At 45.4% G+C, this 17,944-nt stretch overlaps 1 protein-coding gene across 1 annotated transcript in view; it reads right to left on the bottom strand.

Moving 5' to 3' along the window:
* LOC115548935 (collagen alpha-1(XI) chain) overlaps positions 1-17,944 on the bottom strand; it is an 87,558-nt gene that overhangs the window by 62,329 nt on the left and 7,285 nt on the right. Inside the window, exons 2-5 of the mRNA XM_030363874.1 lie at positions 17,154-17,318; positions 14,360-14,573; positions 13,228-13,390; positions 2,754-2,882 (exon numbers count right to left, since the gene is read on the bottom strand). Of these exons, the coding sequence (XP_030219734.1) occupies positions 2,754-2,882; positions 13,228-13,390; positions 14,360-14,573; positions 17,154-17,318 (671 nt within the window). The remainder of the gene's footprint in view (positions 1-2,753; positions 2,883-13,227; positions 13,391-14,359; positions 14,574-17,153; positions 17,319-17,944) is intronic.

Below are 17,944 nucleotides of genomic sequence, written 5' to 3'. Positions count from 1 at the left end.
ATGTGAAATGGAAGGAAGCTCATCTGCCTCTTGAGCACACCAGCTCACCCCAGGCCGGGTCGGTAATAGGAGCTTGTTTTTGTTAATGACTGCCTGCATGCTGCAATAAATGTAAATATTTCCCATTGAGGTATCGTCATCATTAAAAAACGGAAAAGGCTATGGGGCCCACAACCTCTACCCCAGACCCGCTCCTCTCTGTAATGAACGCTGGGCGAAATGTCTGACGCCAGCGAGAGAAAGAGAGGCTGGGAATTAGAGGGTTATTACGGTGTTAAAGTTTTCTTTGAGAACAAATAACACTTGGACCATATGGCCCCCTTTAAATTGGCTTTGCTTGAAACTAATTGTCTGACATGACATGAGTCAAATGTTAAAAAACGGTGTGAGTCCTATGTGATGTTTCCGTCTGTTCCTTCCAAGGACTGTATTAACAAGTAGCTAAATAAGTATTTTCTCTCTTTTTCCAACTCCCAATCTTTGTTATTTTCAATGATCCTCCTTGACATCATTCTTCAACCGAAATCTGGACAAGCTAACAAAAAGATGAGGCAGATTAGATTCACAGAAATGTCCTCTCTTCGCTCCTGGGAGGAATATTAGCCCCAAATGGCAGCTTAACTCATAACATAAAATATAAGAGCAATGGTCTGGCTGGCCTGCCTGGCTTCTGGTCCACTTGGCCAGAGGGACAGGTAATAAGAGAGAGAGAGAGAGAGAGAGAGAGAGAGAGAGAGAGAGAGAGAGAGAGAGACAGAGAGAGAGAGAGAGAGAGAGAGAGAGAGAGAGAGAGAGAAAAAAAGCTCAGAAAGAATGAAAGAAAAAAGAGGAAATAAGAGAGCAACGCAGAGCATGAGGGAGATTTATTGGTCTGAGTTGCATGTCCACTGGCTGGAGGCCTTCACCGCAGGCCTGGATCGAAGACAAAAATACTGAAATTCACTCATGGTGACGAACCCCCCCCCCCCCTCCCCTAACCTCAACCCTGACCCTCATCCCTCTGCCCCCCACCCCCAGCCCCCCCTCCCTTTCTCCTTCCATTCTCCCCAGATAAAGTGCCTCTCAACCAACAAGGGGTATCTCCGGGTATACGTGTCAGGTCAATAGGGTCAAAGTCAGGAGCTCTTTGGATTAGATCCCCCCCCCCCCCCCCCCCCCCCCCCCCCCACCACCTGCTGTGAAGAACTCTTCACCCCATTGTACATCACTCCCGTCAACAGCTCTACTGGTGCGACGGCTTCTGGAAGGGATGTGCTCTACACTTGTCAAGGCGACACGGACGGACGTCAGACACTCAGATACTAATAGACTTGGGAGGGATCACCTGGATTTACAGGCTTCCTCTGGAGAAGAATTCCAACAGCTCCCCATTGTACCGTTTGCGGACGTTCGTCCAGCTCCTCGTCTTGGCGCTGGAGAGGAGCAACTGGCTGACTGGATGAGGCAAGATTTTCCAGTACCCGCATCGACAAAACCGCTTCCACAGCCAACATTCCCTCAGACTGGGGACGAGAATCGACTATCTTTTTTTCTTTCTCCCCAACGCGAGGATCTAGAGGTCTGTTTTTCCAGGTACGAGGGGAGGGTTAGCTACAGCCGGGGAGAGAAGGGAAAAGCTTCAATTTCGCCTGGAGAGTCTGGAGAGCGCCTGCCGAAGTCGTTAGCGATATAAATCACGGGGCCACTCCGACGGAGCCCCAGCTCAGACCTTCAGGCCGGTGAGAAAAAGAAAATGGAGTTTCCACTGCTGTGAGCTCATCCGTTATAGAGTGGAATTCTGTAGGAAAAAGCGTTTGTCGGCCAGGGAGGGGGGGGGGGAGACCTGGCGGGGGCTGGCGGGGAACGGTATAGAAAGGAAGGAACGGAAACGCAAAACAGGATGCATTGTGTTTCAATTAAGAGATTAGAGCACGGCGCGGTTCGCTGAGCGCTACGGTCCGCTGTTCCCGGGTGTTCCCACCCTGCCCTCTCGAATGAGCGGCCCGCTTGATTGAACTCAGGTATTCCTCCTCTCCTTGCTCTTTGTCCTCTCCTCCCCTCGCCTGAGCTGAACTCCTCTGAAGGCATCTCCCTACCCGTCAATCAATCCGATCAATCAATCAATCGACTTCCTCAACTGGCCCCTCCCCCTCTCTCTATACACACACACGTACACACACACACATACACACACACACACACACACACAGTTATTCCTTTGTGTGTTCAAGCCCTTCTTTCCCTCTCCCTCCCCCTTCTCTCCTGACTGTTTTTCTTGCTTGTCAGGTTCATTCTCTCACACTTACTCTCTCTTACTCTATTTCATCCTGTCGTTTGACCGCAATGTCCCCCCCCCCCCCCCCCCCACCCTGCCCCTCTACCCCTCTCTCTCTTTTCTGTACCCCTCTCAACTCCAACTCTCACTCCCCCCCTTAACCTCCACTATCACTGCCCCCCTTAACCTCCACTATCACTGCCCCCCGCCATAACCTCGACTCTCACTCCACCTCCAACCTCGACTCTCACTCCCCCCCTTAACCTACAATCTCACTCTCACTCCACCCCAAACATCCACTCCCCCCCCCCCCCCCTCCAGCCTCCACTTTCACTCCACCCTAACCTGCTCCCAATGCTTGTCTTTCCATCCATCTGTGCTTCTTCGGCACCACACATTCCAATGGCAAGGCCCCCCCAACCCCCTGTGTGCCAACCCCCTTCTTACCCCCGATCCACCTACCCTCCACCCTCCACCCACAGGCCTTTGGTCCCCTTACCTCCTCCTCGGGCTCCTGGGCCTGGGGCTTGTCGACGTGGCTGGGGGTCTCACAGTCGGGGCTGTAGTGCTCACAGTAGTCCTGGGCCGCCCGGGGATCCTCCACGATCAGCAGCTGCTGGATGTCCCCCTGAGAGAGAGAGAGAGAGAGAGAGAGAGAGAGAGAGAGAGAGAGAGAGAGAGAGAGAGAGAGAGAGAGAAAAAGAAAAATCGGATGAACACCAGGGGTGCAGATCTCAGGACCACACACACACACAGACGCACGCAAGCATCCATGTGAACAAACACAAACGCGCACATGTACACATGCACCCACACACATTCATACACACACAGACCCGAGGTGGACCAGCTGCAGATAGGGAGCCCAGACACCGACCCTGGTGCAGCCCAGCAGTATGAGCGCTCATCATCTGAATGTGATTCATGTTATTGGATTATAGACGATCAGAGACGTCCATGCCGATTACTCAAGGGAGAGGCTCGCTCACCACTCTGCTGTTGAGCGTGATACGAAGTGAAGGGTCTCAAACACGATGAGCAGGGTTGAGTCAAACCACCGATTTTTGTTTCTTTTTTACTGTCATCACTTTTTCTGAATACAAAGGCGTTCTTGTTGAAATATGTACCACCTTGGAACACACATTGGAATAAAGGGAATAAACCTGGGCAAACGCAATAGTGCTGAGGCCGCCCCGGCAGCATTTTAAACAAATATGGATCACACTTCCATGTTGAATTAGAAGAATCAGGACTGAGGGTCGCAGCCAACATTTGAGAGTAATATGTGAAGAAAGAGTGCATTAAAGGCAATTAAAGGGGTCAGGTTCGGGGTTCTTTGAGGTGTCTGCCGTTGGCCTGTGTGTTCTAGTAACTATAAGTACCTACGAACAGCTATAATGGATGGCAAGGCCCGTTTCACAGCCCTGGCCCTCAAACCGCTGGAAGAATGAGAAGATAAATAACCAAAGTCTGTACTTATGTGAAATATCTTAGGCCGTCTGTTTTTCATGAGCCTTTGGAAAAGGAAATTAGATCTCTTTCTCTCTCTCTCTCTCTCTCTCTCTCTCTCTCTCTCTCTCTCTCTCTCTCTCTCTCTCTCTCTCTCTCTCTCTCTCGTTCTCTCTCTCTCGTTCTCTCTCTCTCGTTCTCTCTCTCTCTCTCTCTCTCTCTCTCTCTCTCTCTCTCTCTCTCTCTCTCTCACTCTCTCGTCTTTCCCCTCTTCCCCTCCTTCAGTCAGCCAGCCAGCCAGCCATCCAGCCAGCCAAAGAGCCTTCATATTGAACTTTTTTTGCATGATCTTCTCCAAAGAAATGTCCTACCAGGAATCAGAAACTGCACGTTCTCCTCCCCACCAATGTGGAGAATATTTACGACAGACCCCCGACCACTGCGTGGTTACCTCAGCCCACCTGAGTTTGTGGGGTGTGGTGGTGTGGGTCTTTTTTTTTCAAACCCACCTGGGTATGGATAACGTTAACTGAAGGGGTCTGCCCCCCACACACACACACACACACACACACACACACACACACACACACACACACACACACACACACACACACACACACACACACACACACATACACACACACACACACAAACACACAAATAACCACACCACCACATGCACAAACACATCAGGCAAATTACATGAAATGATTTATGCATTCTCTCTGTATTCTCTTCTCTGTTGACGTTTGTGTTATGGTTTGAATGAAATATATCTCTGAGGTCTTTCGCAGTTCTCCAGGAATGATCTACAGCAGTGTTTCAGAGTCTGGAAAGGGTCAGGCAGCAATAAATCAGCTGTCTGCCGTACAGTAAAATCCCTCTATTAGCAGAACTGGTGCGGCATCTCGGTCTGTGTCTCTGTGTGTGTGGGGAAGGAGGGGAAGGGGGGTGGGGGGCGGTATGTCCATCATGAAATGATTCATGTGTATGTGTTAGTATGTGTATGTGTGTGTGTGTGTGTGTGTGTGTGTGTGTGTATGTGTGTGTGTGTGTGTTTTGTTTATGTGATTATGTGTGTGTGCCAAAAAAGGTCATTGATAAGAAACTAGTTCCTCAAAATCAATTACAGAAACAATTCAAAGTGATTGCTTCAATATTCCACGAGTAGAAAAAACAACTGAAGTCAAAGAAAGACTGACAGAAATATAATATATAAAATATTAAATATATATATATTCCTCTGCAGCCGGATAGGCTGCTCTGTTTTGTGTACTTTTTCCCTTGCAGATGTTGGACGGGGAATAAACCCAAGAGACCCTCAAACCAAGCAACAGGATGGAGGGAGATGAGTCGCAGAGGTCATCTCCCCAGCCGCGCGAGGCACACGCCCAGACGGCGCTGAGAGCCGTCAGACCGACGCCCGGCCCGGCTGAACTCGCTCAGAGCTAAATGGTGATGTTTCAAATCACCGCAGCAGACCATGAAATCCAGGCAGGCCCATGGCAGGGGGATCCCATGGTGTACAATACACAGGACCGCGGGAGACGTCCATCACGAGCACACTCCGAGGGAAGGGAGGGGAAGGGGCTTTTGTGATGGCTGACGTGGAGGTTGTGACATGCAGATGTGTCATATGCATACATGCAGACGCAAACACACACTCCCATGCATTCCCCCCCCCACACACACACACGCACGCACGCACGCACGCACGCACGCACGCACGCACGCACGCACGCACGCACGCACGCACGCACGCACGCACGCACGCACGCACACACACACACACACACACACACACACACACACACACACACACACACACACACACACACACACACACACACTCATTCATAGTATATACTGATGTATACGCAAATACACAAAGGTATGCAGGCATGCACACATAGAAACCCTTTATCCCCCCCCCACACACACACACACACAAACTCCTATGGCTGCATACATGATTGAGCCCCTCCGAAAACCCAAGACAACTTTGATTAGACGCTGCTGGCTACTGCTGGCCCCAGATCTGAGAAACGATATGCAGTCTCAGGAGTTTCCCTCGGTCTTGTTGGGATTAATGTTGTCGTTAATGGAGTCTAGCGCATGGGCTGTTAACTCCCACGAGCATGACATCATCTGGTTTGAAGAGTGTGTTAGAAAGGGACAACAAATGCCATGGAAAGATATTTGATATATTAGGGGAAATTGTAATCTGTAAATCTTGAACGAAACCAAACAAATCAAACAAAATAATCCAATATTGTTATTGTCAGCAATGCAAGATGCTCATACAAGAGGATGTATGCAAAGTTTTTGATCCTAGCTAAATGTAATATCTGGCAGATAGTTTTGTACAAAGGGGCTTTCTGCAACTGATATCCAAGAGATGTGGGCCTCTAGTCAGAGTTGCCTTTTCATATTCTGCAGACATTGCGGTATGAACCTGTTAACCTTTGGGCCTATCCTGCCCCTCCAAACGGGTAAAACACACTAGTGTTTGCTTTCACAGCTTTTAGCCCTCCATGCACACTACCTTAAAACCATACACTGACCCTTGTCAAGGAGCAGTTGCAGTGAGGCACTGGTACAATTTACCTTCAGATACCCCTGGCACATGTTAGTTTGCCTAGGGAACTATTATGTTATTACAATGTAAGGTATAAACAGATAGACTTTTGAAAAAACGATGCACACAATTGGTATTTCGGTGATGAAATATATAATTGCAAAGTGAAAAAATTCCTATATTTTTACTTTTCTTTCAATTTTTCCGTTTCATCTGTAAGTGCTTTAAACAATATTTGATGGTCACTACTTTGATGTTCATTGCTCTTTGATGCAGTTACACCTCTCCCGGATCATCAAAGGTGCGTGTGTCAAAAGTAGCTATTGTTGCAAGGCAAGTTATAAACTAGGGATTGTTGCATGATTAGCTTAAAGCTACATCTGCCAATAACATATTTCATGGGATTTTCCAAACTATGTACAGAAATGTTGATCCTCTTAACACCTAGATGAATAACGGAGATAAAGAAAAGTCACTTGCAGATGACAGCATCTGATTATCATCCCGCCAAGGGAACCCTCATTCCTTTGTGCTTTTTGACGGGGGAAATTCAAATTAGACTTTAATCTTATCAAGGCCCGTTCTGAGAAACACTGCAGCTGCAAAGATGATTTGGACCGTTTGAATATACAGCTGGCTGTCATCATCATAGCAGCACAATTGCATTGGACATGCAATTGATGATCTCATGAAGGGGAGGTGTGTAGAGTAAACAAAAGGGTGTCAAAGACGGAACTCTGCTTGATACCACAGGTGACCAGAAGTACCAGGGGGGTTTAGTTATCCCCGGACTGAAGAAGTCCATGACAAAGTTTGATGTGCCAATTGTGATCCAGAGCTGTTCCAAGAGGAAACTATGTTAAGAAGCGCATTTTCAGAAGCTCCAAGTGTAAAAAGCAGTCAAAATCGCTGCCAATGGCATCCAAAGTTTGCCTGTTTTAGTGCAATGAACCGAAGGAAGAAATAGGAAAAACGAATCTGCTTTCCAAAGTTTGATATTCTTTTCATAACTCAGACCTGACACTACATTTTTCCATGTTAAAAAGAGGCAGAGGGAGGGAAAACTGCATTGAAGACATCTCACGTTGGATGAGCCATGGGTACAGACTGAGACTTGCTTGCAAACTAAAGGAAAATATACAAGCAAGAAACAACAACCACAAGAAGTAAACATTGTCAGAAATGCATTAAGGGAAGAGATGAGGCAGCAAATGAACACGGTTCTTTTCTTATTGTATCAGTTTCAAACACTTTCTAACTGCCAGGATGATTCGTCCAAATCCTGATTACCAAGGCAGAAACGTGAAATTCTACAATTTGTTCTACATTTTTTCAAATTAAATCTGATCCAATTCCTTTGGATATATATATTATTTTAAGGTTCAATGATAATATTTATTTTTACTTTAAAAAATGATGTACAAATATTATATTAAATTACCAACATACCAAAATGATAATGGCATTTTTATTTGCCTCTCGTCCATCATATTCATATAAATTATGTGTTCACTTTAGTCTACAAAAGATCTGCGCCAAAAACGACTGCACATATCAACACCCCCATGAAGCCATTTCTCAGGCCAGCAGATGGTTCTCACTTCAGTTAGCATTTTGTGGAGTTTGTTTTTAGCTGTCTGGCACCTTAGACATTTGGTACTTTCCTAAATTGGTCCCCTTTCTTCGTTTAGTGCATTTCTTATGTATACACAAATGTGACATGCTTGTAAGCAGCACTTCCTTCCTCCACCCCTTTCTAACTGTTGTGAATGTGTCATAGAAGGAAGAACCAGCTAGTCTAACGAAATAACCATGCCAGCAGACGACAAAAGCAGTAGAAATAAGAAGAGACAAAGAATAACAAGCTCCAGATTTCTTCCTGACAGACTTTGCGGTGAGGTTTGACATTCAAGTTTTGAAATCCACACCCATTGAATATTAATGCTTTTCTTCTCACAGTAGCTCCAAAAATGGTGCAAACTCATACATTATAAACCCCTCATCTGCCTATTCTCTGTCTGTCCACAGCTCTGCAAACCTACCTTCCACTCTATGCCTGGGAAGAGGCCTCCGTTCGGCCCCTGCGATTTATCTGAAGCGATTGCTCTTTGCAGTGTTCAGTGTATGGGTTCTGTGGGGTTGTCATGGCTTTCTGGTGGTATTTAAGGGGGCGGTATGTGACTATAATTGAGTTTAGTAAGGGAAGTAATAGTTAGTGAGGGTCAAATTAACCTGATATCGGGGATGCAAGAACCTGCAGAGGCGCTGTCGGACAGTACGAAGGGTCTGCACCTCTTCTCAGTGTTGTTTGGAAAGGGGCCATGGTCACAGTAACACAATGTTTTACAAGAGCCTCCATTAAGTGTGCCTATAGTGCCCCCCCCCCCCCCCGCCCAAGATTTTAAGTGAGAGAAAGAGGTGGCAGAACGCATTTGGCACTTTAATGTCTGGTAAAGTCAACATAGATTAGAGCTATCGGGAAATCATGGGAATGTGGCAAAGGAGTTGTAATTTTATACTTGAAATGCCTCATGGTACTATAACTGATTACAATTACAATGTGTTGATTGTGAAAGACACATTTAAATTTCCCAGGATACATCAAAAATAGAACAATTATGAAAGTCGACAACTTCACTCTCTCTCTCTCTCTCTCTCTCTCTCTCTCTCTCTCTCTCTCTCTCTCTCTCTCTCTCTCTCTCTCTCCCTCCCTCTCTCTCTCCCTTTCTCCATCTCTCTCTCTCTCTCTCTCTCTCTCTCTCTCTCTCTCTCTCTCTCTCTCTCTCTCTCTCTCTCTCTCTCTCTCTCCCCCTCTCTCTCTCTCTCACTAAACCCTGACCTGATTTGATCGCCCCCTAACTGAAGCAGCATGTGTGTAGGGCTGCCTTGCAGGCCAGAGAGGAAGTTAGTGAAACTGATGAAGCACAGTCCACTATAAACTAAGATTCACAGCAGGACTCTGGGTACACCAGGGCCTGACCAGGGTCCGCCCCGTCCCCACCCGCAAAACATGGTCCCTCTTGAGGGACACGTTTGGAGTACCCTGAGTCACCACTGAGTCACCACAGATTAAAAAAATAAAATAAAATAAATAAAAACGTATAAAAGTATTTTAACTTTGTTCTCCATCTCCGTGTTTCTGTTACACTCTTCTCTAATTCACTGTATTTTCCTATCCACACAACACGTACACACACATATGTCCTGACGCTCACACAATTCATTCACTAGTGTGTTTTCCACACTCGCCTAGGGTGTCACAATTATTATTATTTTTATAACATTATTTATTCACGACAAGGGAAGAGCTAGGGGCAGTGGGGGACTGGAAGGCTGGGCCATTAACATATCTTTTAAACAGCTGTGCTGCTTGATCTAGAAGCATACACATGCACACACACACACACACACACACACACACACACACACACACACACACACACACACACACACACACACACACACAAATACACACACACACACACACACACACACACACACGCACACACACACACACACACACAGATTTTATTTTTCTTCTCACAGCCCCTTACTCCCATTTGCTTTCAGCTCCAACACCTGCTTGCGCGCGCGACGGCAGTAAAGGTAACCCTATGTTGACAGCTGGTGGTGGTCGGTGGTGACGGGGCTCCCAGCCGGCCTCGGTCTCACTGAGTCCCGGGATTAGGACTCGCCACAGGACCAAAAGGCTCTGGCTTTACTTCTGAAGAGACTCGTGGTCAACAGCCCAACAACAAACACATGGTGCGCTTAACTTTGCTTCAGCGTTGTTTTAATGCAGTGGAACAGATGTGCCAAACCACATTTTCCTACAATCTATTTGAGATAGGGCAGAGTTTGATTAATTGTTCGAACAATTGGCCCTGGAGGTTTCTCTGCAGTTATAATAGAGGATCGGATTAAATCCTTAAGGGTTGTTTTTGTTAGACTCGTGGTTTTACCACATCTGATGTGAATATCCTTGTATATACGAGACAAGGATAATTAACCCTGATCAATGATTAGCAGGAACATAAAAGGCCCCTGTTCATCTGAATGAGCAACCTGAGAGCTCAAACCCTAATGATTGACTTGTTTGAAATGCATTCCCTCTACTAATGTCTGGCTAATATTTCTCCTCATATACACTTCCAGGGCGAGCTGTTCAGCAGTGTCATAAATGAAAACAAAGGATGGCACGCTTTCTAACTTTTGCCTGAGCATCTGTCCCCTGTTGATCACAAAAACCCATCAGCGGATCTGCCGAGCACATGTTGTGTTTGTTCTGCGTGTGGTTATTGACATGTGCAAGGGCTGGTAGTCGACAGTGACTATACACAGTGCGGCTCTGCTGCCAGCAGCAGCACCTCCAAAGATGATGGAAAGGGGAGAGGCGGCCATGCCTCGTTCCACATTGTTTGCTGCCTATTCGCTGCAATAAAACCACAAGAATAAATGGATTGTATAATGGGACTAAGCCTAGGTCCTGCACACTCATAACAGTAATAATACTACAAAGAATTAAAGGAAATGCAGAAAATCCCTTTATTCCGCCCCCTGCTCCAACGGTAGGTAGGGTACGGTAAATGGGCCAAAGCACCAGACTAATAGCTTCAAATGTGTTCTTGATTATTAAATGCTGAGGATTTATTTTGGATAAATACAGGCCTATTCAGACCTGTTATTTGGGAAGCTCTCTTATAATCATCCCGATTGTTCTTTCCACTCGGAAACGTGTACAGCCGTCTCACTATCACAAATAGCCATTTGCCAAAACGCTGCAAAGCCTCTAAGGTATACTGATTGTTTGCAAATGCAGATGTTGAATAAATGCCAAGGTATAATGCTAATCCCTTAAACATGACCTGCATAGAGAAAAAAAGAATAAATACTGGATTCTCTCCCCACCCCCCCCCCCCCCCCCACTACTCCATTCATCTTTTCACAAGTGAAGTAACAAAGACGGCTTTTGGCTTTTGGAGTCTGTGGGCTTTTTGGACAAAGCCATTAGTGTGCAGTTTGCTAGCAAATAGTCAGTGCGTAGTCAACAAACCCAAGGCAATTAAGCTCAAAGTGGGAATAATTACAGCTTAAGAAAAAGCTCCGTAGTTTTACACATGGGCCACAACCACGGCACCTCTGCCATTGGCTATTACGCTGATTAGAGGAATCAATGCTATAATAAACTATACAGATGAGGTATGTGTTTGTAGTAGAGAATAGTGCAGAAGTGGTTCGTTTATTTTGGCTTGGGTGAAAAATGTGCCATCCTCGAGATAGACAAATAAAAGTAAAAGAAATTATATTCCTCCCAACATAGAAAAAAATAAATATGTTGAGCTGTAATTTCAGTTGAATATGCTTAGATATAAAGCAAATGGGCTTTTCCCTTATTCTATTATCTTCTTTGAGTGTGTGGTACGCATCTAAAAAAATGAATAAAGTCCATAGCTTCATCTTCTAGCAAAGCCAAGAGCTACTTCTCCTTAAAACCTTCCCTCATTAACCACCATTAGATTAACCGTAACATTAGTCGTTGTGGAGTGACTCTTATTTATAACATAATGGTTGACCCACATGGTTCAGATTGGGCAGAATTTAGCAACCGCTTAGTGACGCAAGTCGCAAACTGGTCTACTGTCTTCATATTCAGATAGTTAAAAAGGTCAACACTCCCTCAGAGTAACAGGAAACCCCAAATATCCATGTCAAAATATCACTCTATATCCTGGGTTAAAATCTGATGAAATGCTTCTAAAATAACATAAAAGTACATCTGCTGATCCAATATGCTGTGTAAGGGTCGTAGTAATTTCTTCCTTTCTTATACAAACATAAGGATCTGTTAATAAATTCCATTAGAATTGTCCCTATGTCAAGTCAACGTTTTCCGCTGTTGTTGAATTTGAGCAATTTGCCACGGAACATTGCCACATACTTCGGAGCTCACTGTGAAAACAAAGCTAACGTTGTAATTGTACTCCGTCGAAAAGCATTCATTAACAAATTAAATAAATTAAAACTAAACGCAAGGACTCTGAGAATGAGGGGACTCTTTAAATGCTGAGGGCATTCCGACGTTCAATGTCAACGGTTGCTTTTTCTGATGGCCTACTCTTGGGAGGATCTGCAATATGCTTCCAATCTCATCCACATGAAAACAAGCAAAACAATCAGCTGAAACACTTTCAGCTCAGAACCGTCTCATCAGTTCTTGTATTACACACACTTGTGCAAACAATGGAAAACAGCCATTAAGAGCCTTTATGTGGGTCAGGCGTGCATTGGAATAAAAAGCCTTGTTGAGAACTCCATACACATTAGTACAGAGATACAGCACGTATACATAACCGGCTTTCATTTCTGAGCCAATCAGAAACACACATGTGTTTCATCATAAATCTGTCGTTTGTGAGAAGCTTAGTTTAAAGACACCTCCCTTCCCAACGTCGTAGGAGAGGCTCCGGGGGGCTTGTTCTGGCCTGAAGCTGCCAGAAGGTTCTTCCAAATCCGTACAACAGAATCGTTAAGCATAGTGTGTCAAGTGATGAGGCTCCTAGATAGTATCATCAATTGTGTTCAGGTAATTAGTCTGGAAAACTAAACCTCTCAAGAGCGGTTTTGTCTGTTATGGCCAACTGTCAAAACATGGCGATGCATCATATCGGGCTCTGCAGTAGTGGACTCAATCCCTATGTAGCTATAAAGGGATTGTTCTAAGGTGCGATAACACAATGAATCTTATTTTTTTGGGGGCTTATACACAAAAAAAAATCTAGCTATGATACTGAATTCCATTTCAGCCAAGTCCGTTCCGCCAGATTCCACTAAAAGATTTTGTAAGGCTCTTCAGGGGAAAAAACGTTGCTCTGACACATGGGCGGATCAAAATAAAGAAGTCTTGGAAACAAATAATTCAACAAAAAAAACAATATGGCCGCCTTACCTCAAAGACCTCCTCGTCCAGAATCCTGGTGCCGAACACAGTGATGCCCTCTGTGTTGATGACAGCCCGGTCGCCTCTGGCCAGCGGCCTGGTCACCTTCTTCTTACAGTCCACAAAGATGGTGACAGTCTTCTTCTCAACACTGATGGCCACGCGGTGCCATCTGGACAAGGAGGGAGGACGTCAGTCCATCAGTAAGTATGTTTGTTGAAAGTCCATGCTTTTGTTTTATGTTTTTCATTTCGGAATCCTTATGGTATTTTTTATAATCCATTTTTTTTCTGGTTGTTATTAACATAAAATAACAATCTTTTCAAAACGAGTCTGCTTTGCATTTCTTCAAGGCGGACCAGATTGCCTCACAAAGAGTTTTGTATTCCCTGTATAAGCAGTCTCAGGGATTTATGAATATTCAGCCAATTGTCTAATCCTTCTTATTGTCAACAATGTACTTCAATAAATAAGGAAATAGGGGGATGGAGAGGGAGTGAAATCAAGTTTTACTCATTTATTGATTTGACATTCCTCTCCAATTTGCTCCATGCGCCTTTTGTTTGCCCGAACATATGACAATAATAATAATAGTAATAAGTCATCAGTGGCTTGTGTCAATGCTATAATAAACTATACAGATGAGGTATGTGTTTGTAGTAGAGAATAGTGCAGAAGTGGTTCGTTTCTTTTGGCTTGTAGTGCTCGTAAATGATAAATGGGAAAAGCAGGTTGCGCAAGAAAAAGCGGCCGTAAAAATACCATACATTGTTTCATATAAACTTGTTGAACTCTCAACTGTCTAGACAACCAGGCGTACAGGTGTACAGCATCGGTCCACTAAAACCTTTGAACCTCTGATAAGAATCCTCACTTTTATACTGGGTTTTTAATTGGTTTCTGTGAACACACTTTTGCCTCCCACCCAGATAACAAGGAGCAGGGGGTCACAAAGAGCAGCCAAAGAGAAACAGAGCCTACATGACTTCTCCACCATGGGATCGAGAACACCCTTCTTTACCAACCACACCTTCCCTCCCTATCTCACCAGCCACCAGTGCCTCACCGGCACATCATCAACGTCATCTTCAACATCATCCTAATCCTCTTCCTCCTCCTCATCGTCATCCTCATCACTTACTTCCCGTCGGCCAGGTTCACCGATCGGAAGAGGGGGTACTCCTCGGGGGCGGGCTTGCCACTCTGGTCCTCGTACAGGAAGACGGGGGCACGGCCCACCTCCACGCCCAGCTGCTGGATGCCCTGCTGGTTGTACACGGACAGCAGGAAGGACTGCAGGCCCACCTTGGGTTTCACCGTGAACAGGATGGAGAAGTCCTCTGGGAAGACTCCTCCTGGGGATCAGAGAGAGAGAGAGAGAGAGAGAGAGAGAGAGAGAGAGAGAGAGAGAGAGAGAGAGAGAGAGAGAGAGAGAGAGAGAGAGAGAGAGGAGAGAGAGGGAGGGAGGGAGGGAGGGAGGGAGGGAGGGAGGGAGGGAGGGAGGGAGGGAGGGAGGGAGGGAGGGAGGGAGGGGGGGGGGGGGGGGGAGGGAGGGGGGGGGGGGGGGGAGAGAGAGAGAGAGAGAGAGAGGAGAGAGAGAGAGAGAGAGAGAGAGAGAGAGAGGAGAGAGAGAGAGAGAGAGAGAGGAGAGAGAGAGAGAGAGAGAGAGAGGGAGGGAGGGAGGGAGGGAGGGAGGGAGGGAGAGAGAGGGGTATGTTTTGGTTAAGAGTCTGACATGATCAATGTAGTTTTAATGGGGCTACCCTCTCCCCCCCCTCCATGGGAATCTACTGGCGTAGTTTGTTTTTCTTTAATAATTTATGGAGATAAGAGGGGATACCCTTTTTTTTCCATTCTCAAGGTTTTTCCAGCTGAGCTGTCTTTAAAGGTTGAAGGGTGAGATTTGGTTTCCAAATATCGGCCTACGGTAGGCAATTTAGGACAATCTAACCAGATTAAGATAAAGATTAATCTTATATATTAGCCATTGTTTGATTGGTGTTTAATGCATTTCTTCATCAATATACATTGTATCCATACAAAGAATGGTATAGTCATAAAACCATTTCATTCCCTGTTTCAGCATTGTCATGTATTTTACAGGGTGATTAGGGAAGCAAAACATGCAATGAAAGTGTTTGCATGTCTCAGGCACTCGTCGCATACATCTAAATAAAGTTAATCACTGGAGCAATTACCTTCTAATTACCTTATTGAAAAATAAAGTATTAAGGCCTAAATGGTTTCATTTCACATAAAACCTTTGAGTCTAGACAATTGGACTGAGTTTATTCTTATTGGCGTTTTCCCCAAGGATTCAAGAGTCAGTTTCTGAAGCCACAATAATTAGGCCAAATAAATGCTTAAAAAGAGCACTGCTTTAGAATAGCTGTTAGCTCACGGAGAGTGAAGAAAGGCAGGCAGTGGAGGCAGTGGATGATCAAGTAACAGCTGTATTATCCAGGCTGAGGACATTCTGACACCTTTTGATTCCTCCACAGCGGCCAACCTTACACCCGTCTCGCTCCATCGCTCTCATTTAGGAATTTCCATCGAAAAGTTTTGCAGACCATTTTTTGCAGGCCAAGAATCACAATAACCTAATTGAAAAATATGGCAGCACTCTCGTTTGTGGCCCGTATACGTTTTTCCCTTTCCGATCCGGCCAAACTGAAGAGAAGCTCAGCATAAAATTAACAAGAGAGAATTTGTTTTTATTTTTATTTGGTTTTCCCAATAAATGTGTGCAACCTTGTTTATCCTGTAAGGTCCCAGCTCGTCAACTTGTGGCTCCTTAAAGAGTCGTCAGGTAATAGAAAAAGCCTATTAACAAGACTCCAGCGGATATGGGGTTTTATAGTGCTTCATTGTATTAGTTATACTTTGTGTTGTGCTTTTCAGTGCAACCCACACTCCAGCCCGGCCACAAAAGCACATGGAATGGATTGTAAAAAGCGACCCAAAAAAAAACCCTGCTTACGTCTGTCAAAGAACTGTGCTTTGCTACAACCGTAACTAACAACCAGACTCCTGGGCTTCAATTAACATTTGCTATCCTATCTCATATCTCAAAGCCAGCTTTCAATTTGTTGTGCGGTGTAGCACGACCGTTAATAGTAAGACAGTAGCTCGCGTGACGGAAACGTTTATCCAATCGCATTCTCTTGTTTGTCTGAGTGGAGTCCATCCTAGAGCAACAAACGACTGGCTAATGTCTTCGTAGGCTCTCTCAGCAGACTGCGAGGTGAAGGCAGACTGCGTGTGCTGCATGTGCGTTCAATATTGAAACCCAGCTGGGTTTACCCTCGTGGGCCAGACACAGCATACCGAAGGAAAATGTCCGCCATCCCACATCCACATAAGCGACATCTTCCTGACAAGGTCCTTCCACCAAATGTCATGATTAATAGTCGAGTAACCATTTCCCCTGTAATTGACAGCAGCCTTTTAAAAAAAAAAAAACAACCAATTGAACATTATATATTCAAATTCCAAATTTGTACAAATTTGGGAGGGGAATCAGAGTGGAGCTAGTGGATTTGTGTGCTTAAAGTAACACCACATGTCAATGATGATTTATTCTCAATGCTAATCCATGGGGATTTGGGGACTTTACCCATTATCATACCCGTGGTTGGGTCCATTTTAAACCATTTTTAAAGTTTCCTTTTCTGTGCAATGCATGCACATTTAACACAGACTGACAGACAGACAGGCAGACAGACAAACACACATTTTCACATGGATTGCACACAAAGACGCAGACGCAGACAGAAACACACACACACACACACACACACATCTATTCCACACACACACACACACACACACACACACACACACACACACACACACACACACACACACACACACACACACACACACACACACACACACACACACACACACAAAAGCACAGACACAAACACACATACCTGGGAAGAGCTGTCTGGTGGGGGCGCTGATCTGGGCGGTCTTGCCCACTCTGAAGGCCACGTCGGGTTTGGAGCCCCTCCGGACCGCGCAGAAGCCTGGAGCCTTGCGGACTCCTTCTGGGGAGCTGTGGAAGTCTAGAACCTTGAGGACATCCACAGGCGGGGCTGTGGAAGCACAAGGAGAACAAGGGTTCAGTGTTGGGAAGGACAGCGAGACGGTCCCATAGAATACGGTTAGACATTCAGCAGCATGCTTCTGTTTCTGGCTAAAACCTTTAAAATATACTTTGATAGCACATTCATCATAGCCGTTGCAACGTAAGCAACGCTTACGTAAAGCTACTTTATAGGACATATTTTTGCCTAAAGCAGTTCGTTAAACACCTCTGTGGACCTGTAATAGACTTTTCTTGCCTCTCCCGAGCCCTCTCAGATTTTTTAATTTGCAGTTACACTTGCAGCCACAGGGGCACTTTAAAAATACAGTTTAGGTGGAAAAAAAATGAATGCAACGATCAACCGCCCCTTTAGCGCAGGGTTCTCCTAGCCTGTGTTTATTCCTGGAGCACTGCAGGCTTAATGGCCGACGGTTATTTAAACTGCTGCTGTACTGCTGAGGTTGCTGCATCAGTGAGTACCGCCACATTGAAAGGAAAAAAACCTTTCACATTCAACAAAATGTGGCAAGTTGACCGCGCGTCCTCATTCACACCCATGGCCCTCGCCCTTTCCTTCTGCGTGGTCGGCTACGTCCCTCAATTCAACCCTCGGGGACTTTTTTCGTTTTATGA

The sequence above is a fragment of the Gadus morhua genome, chromosome 8, assembly GCF_902167405.1.
Source record: "Gadus morhua chromosome 8, gadMor3.0, whole genome shotgun sequence".
In the NCBI taxonomy this organism is placed as follows: Eukaryota; Metazoa; Chordata; class Actinopteri; order Gadiformes; family Gadidae; genus Gadus; species Gadus morhua.
Note: the sequence above shows the minus strand (reverse complement) of the source record. Positions and strands in the feature narration are given on the sequence as shown.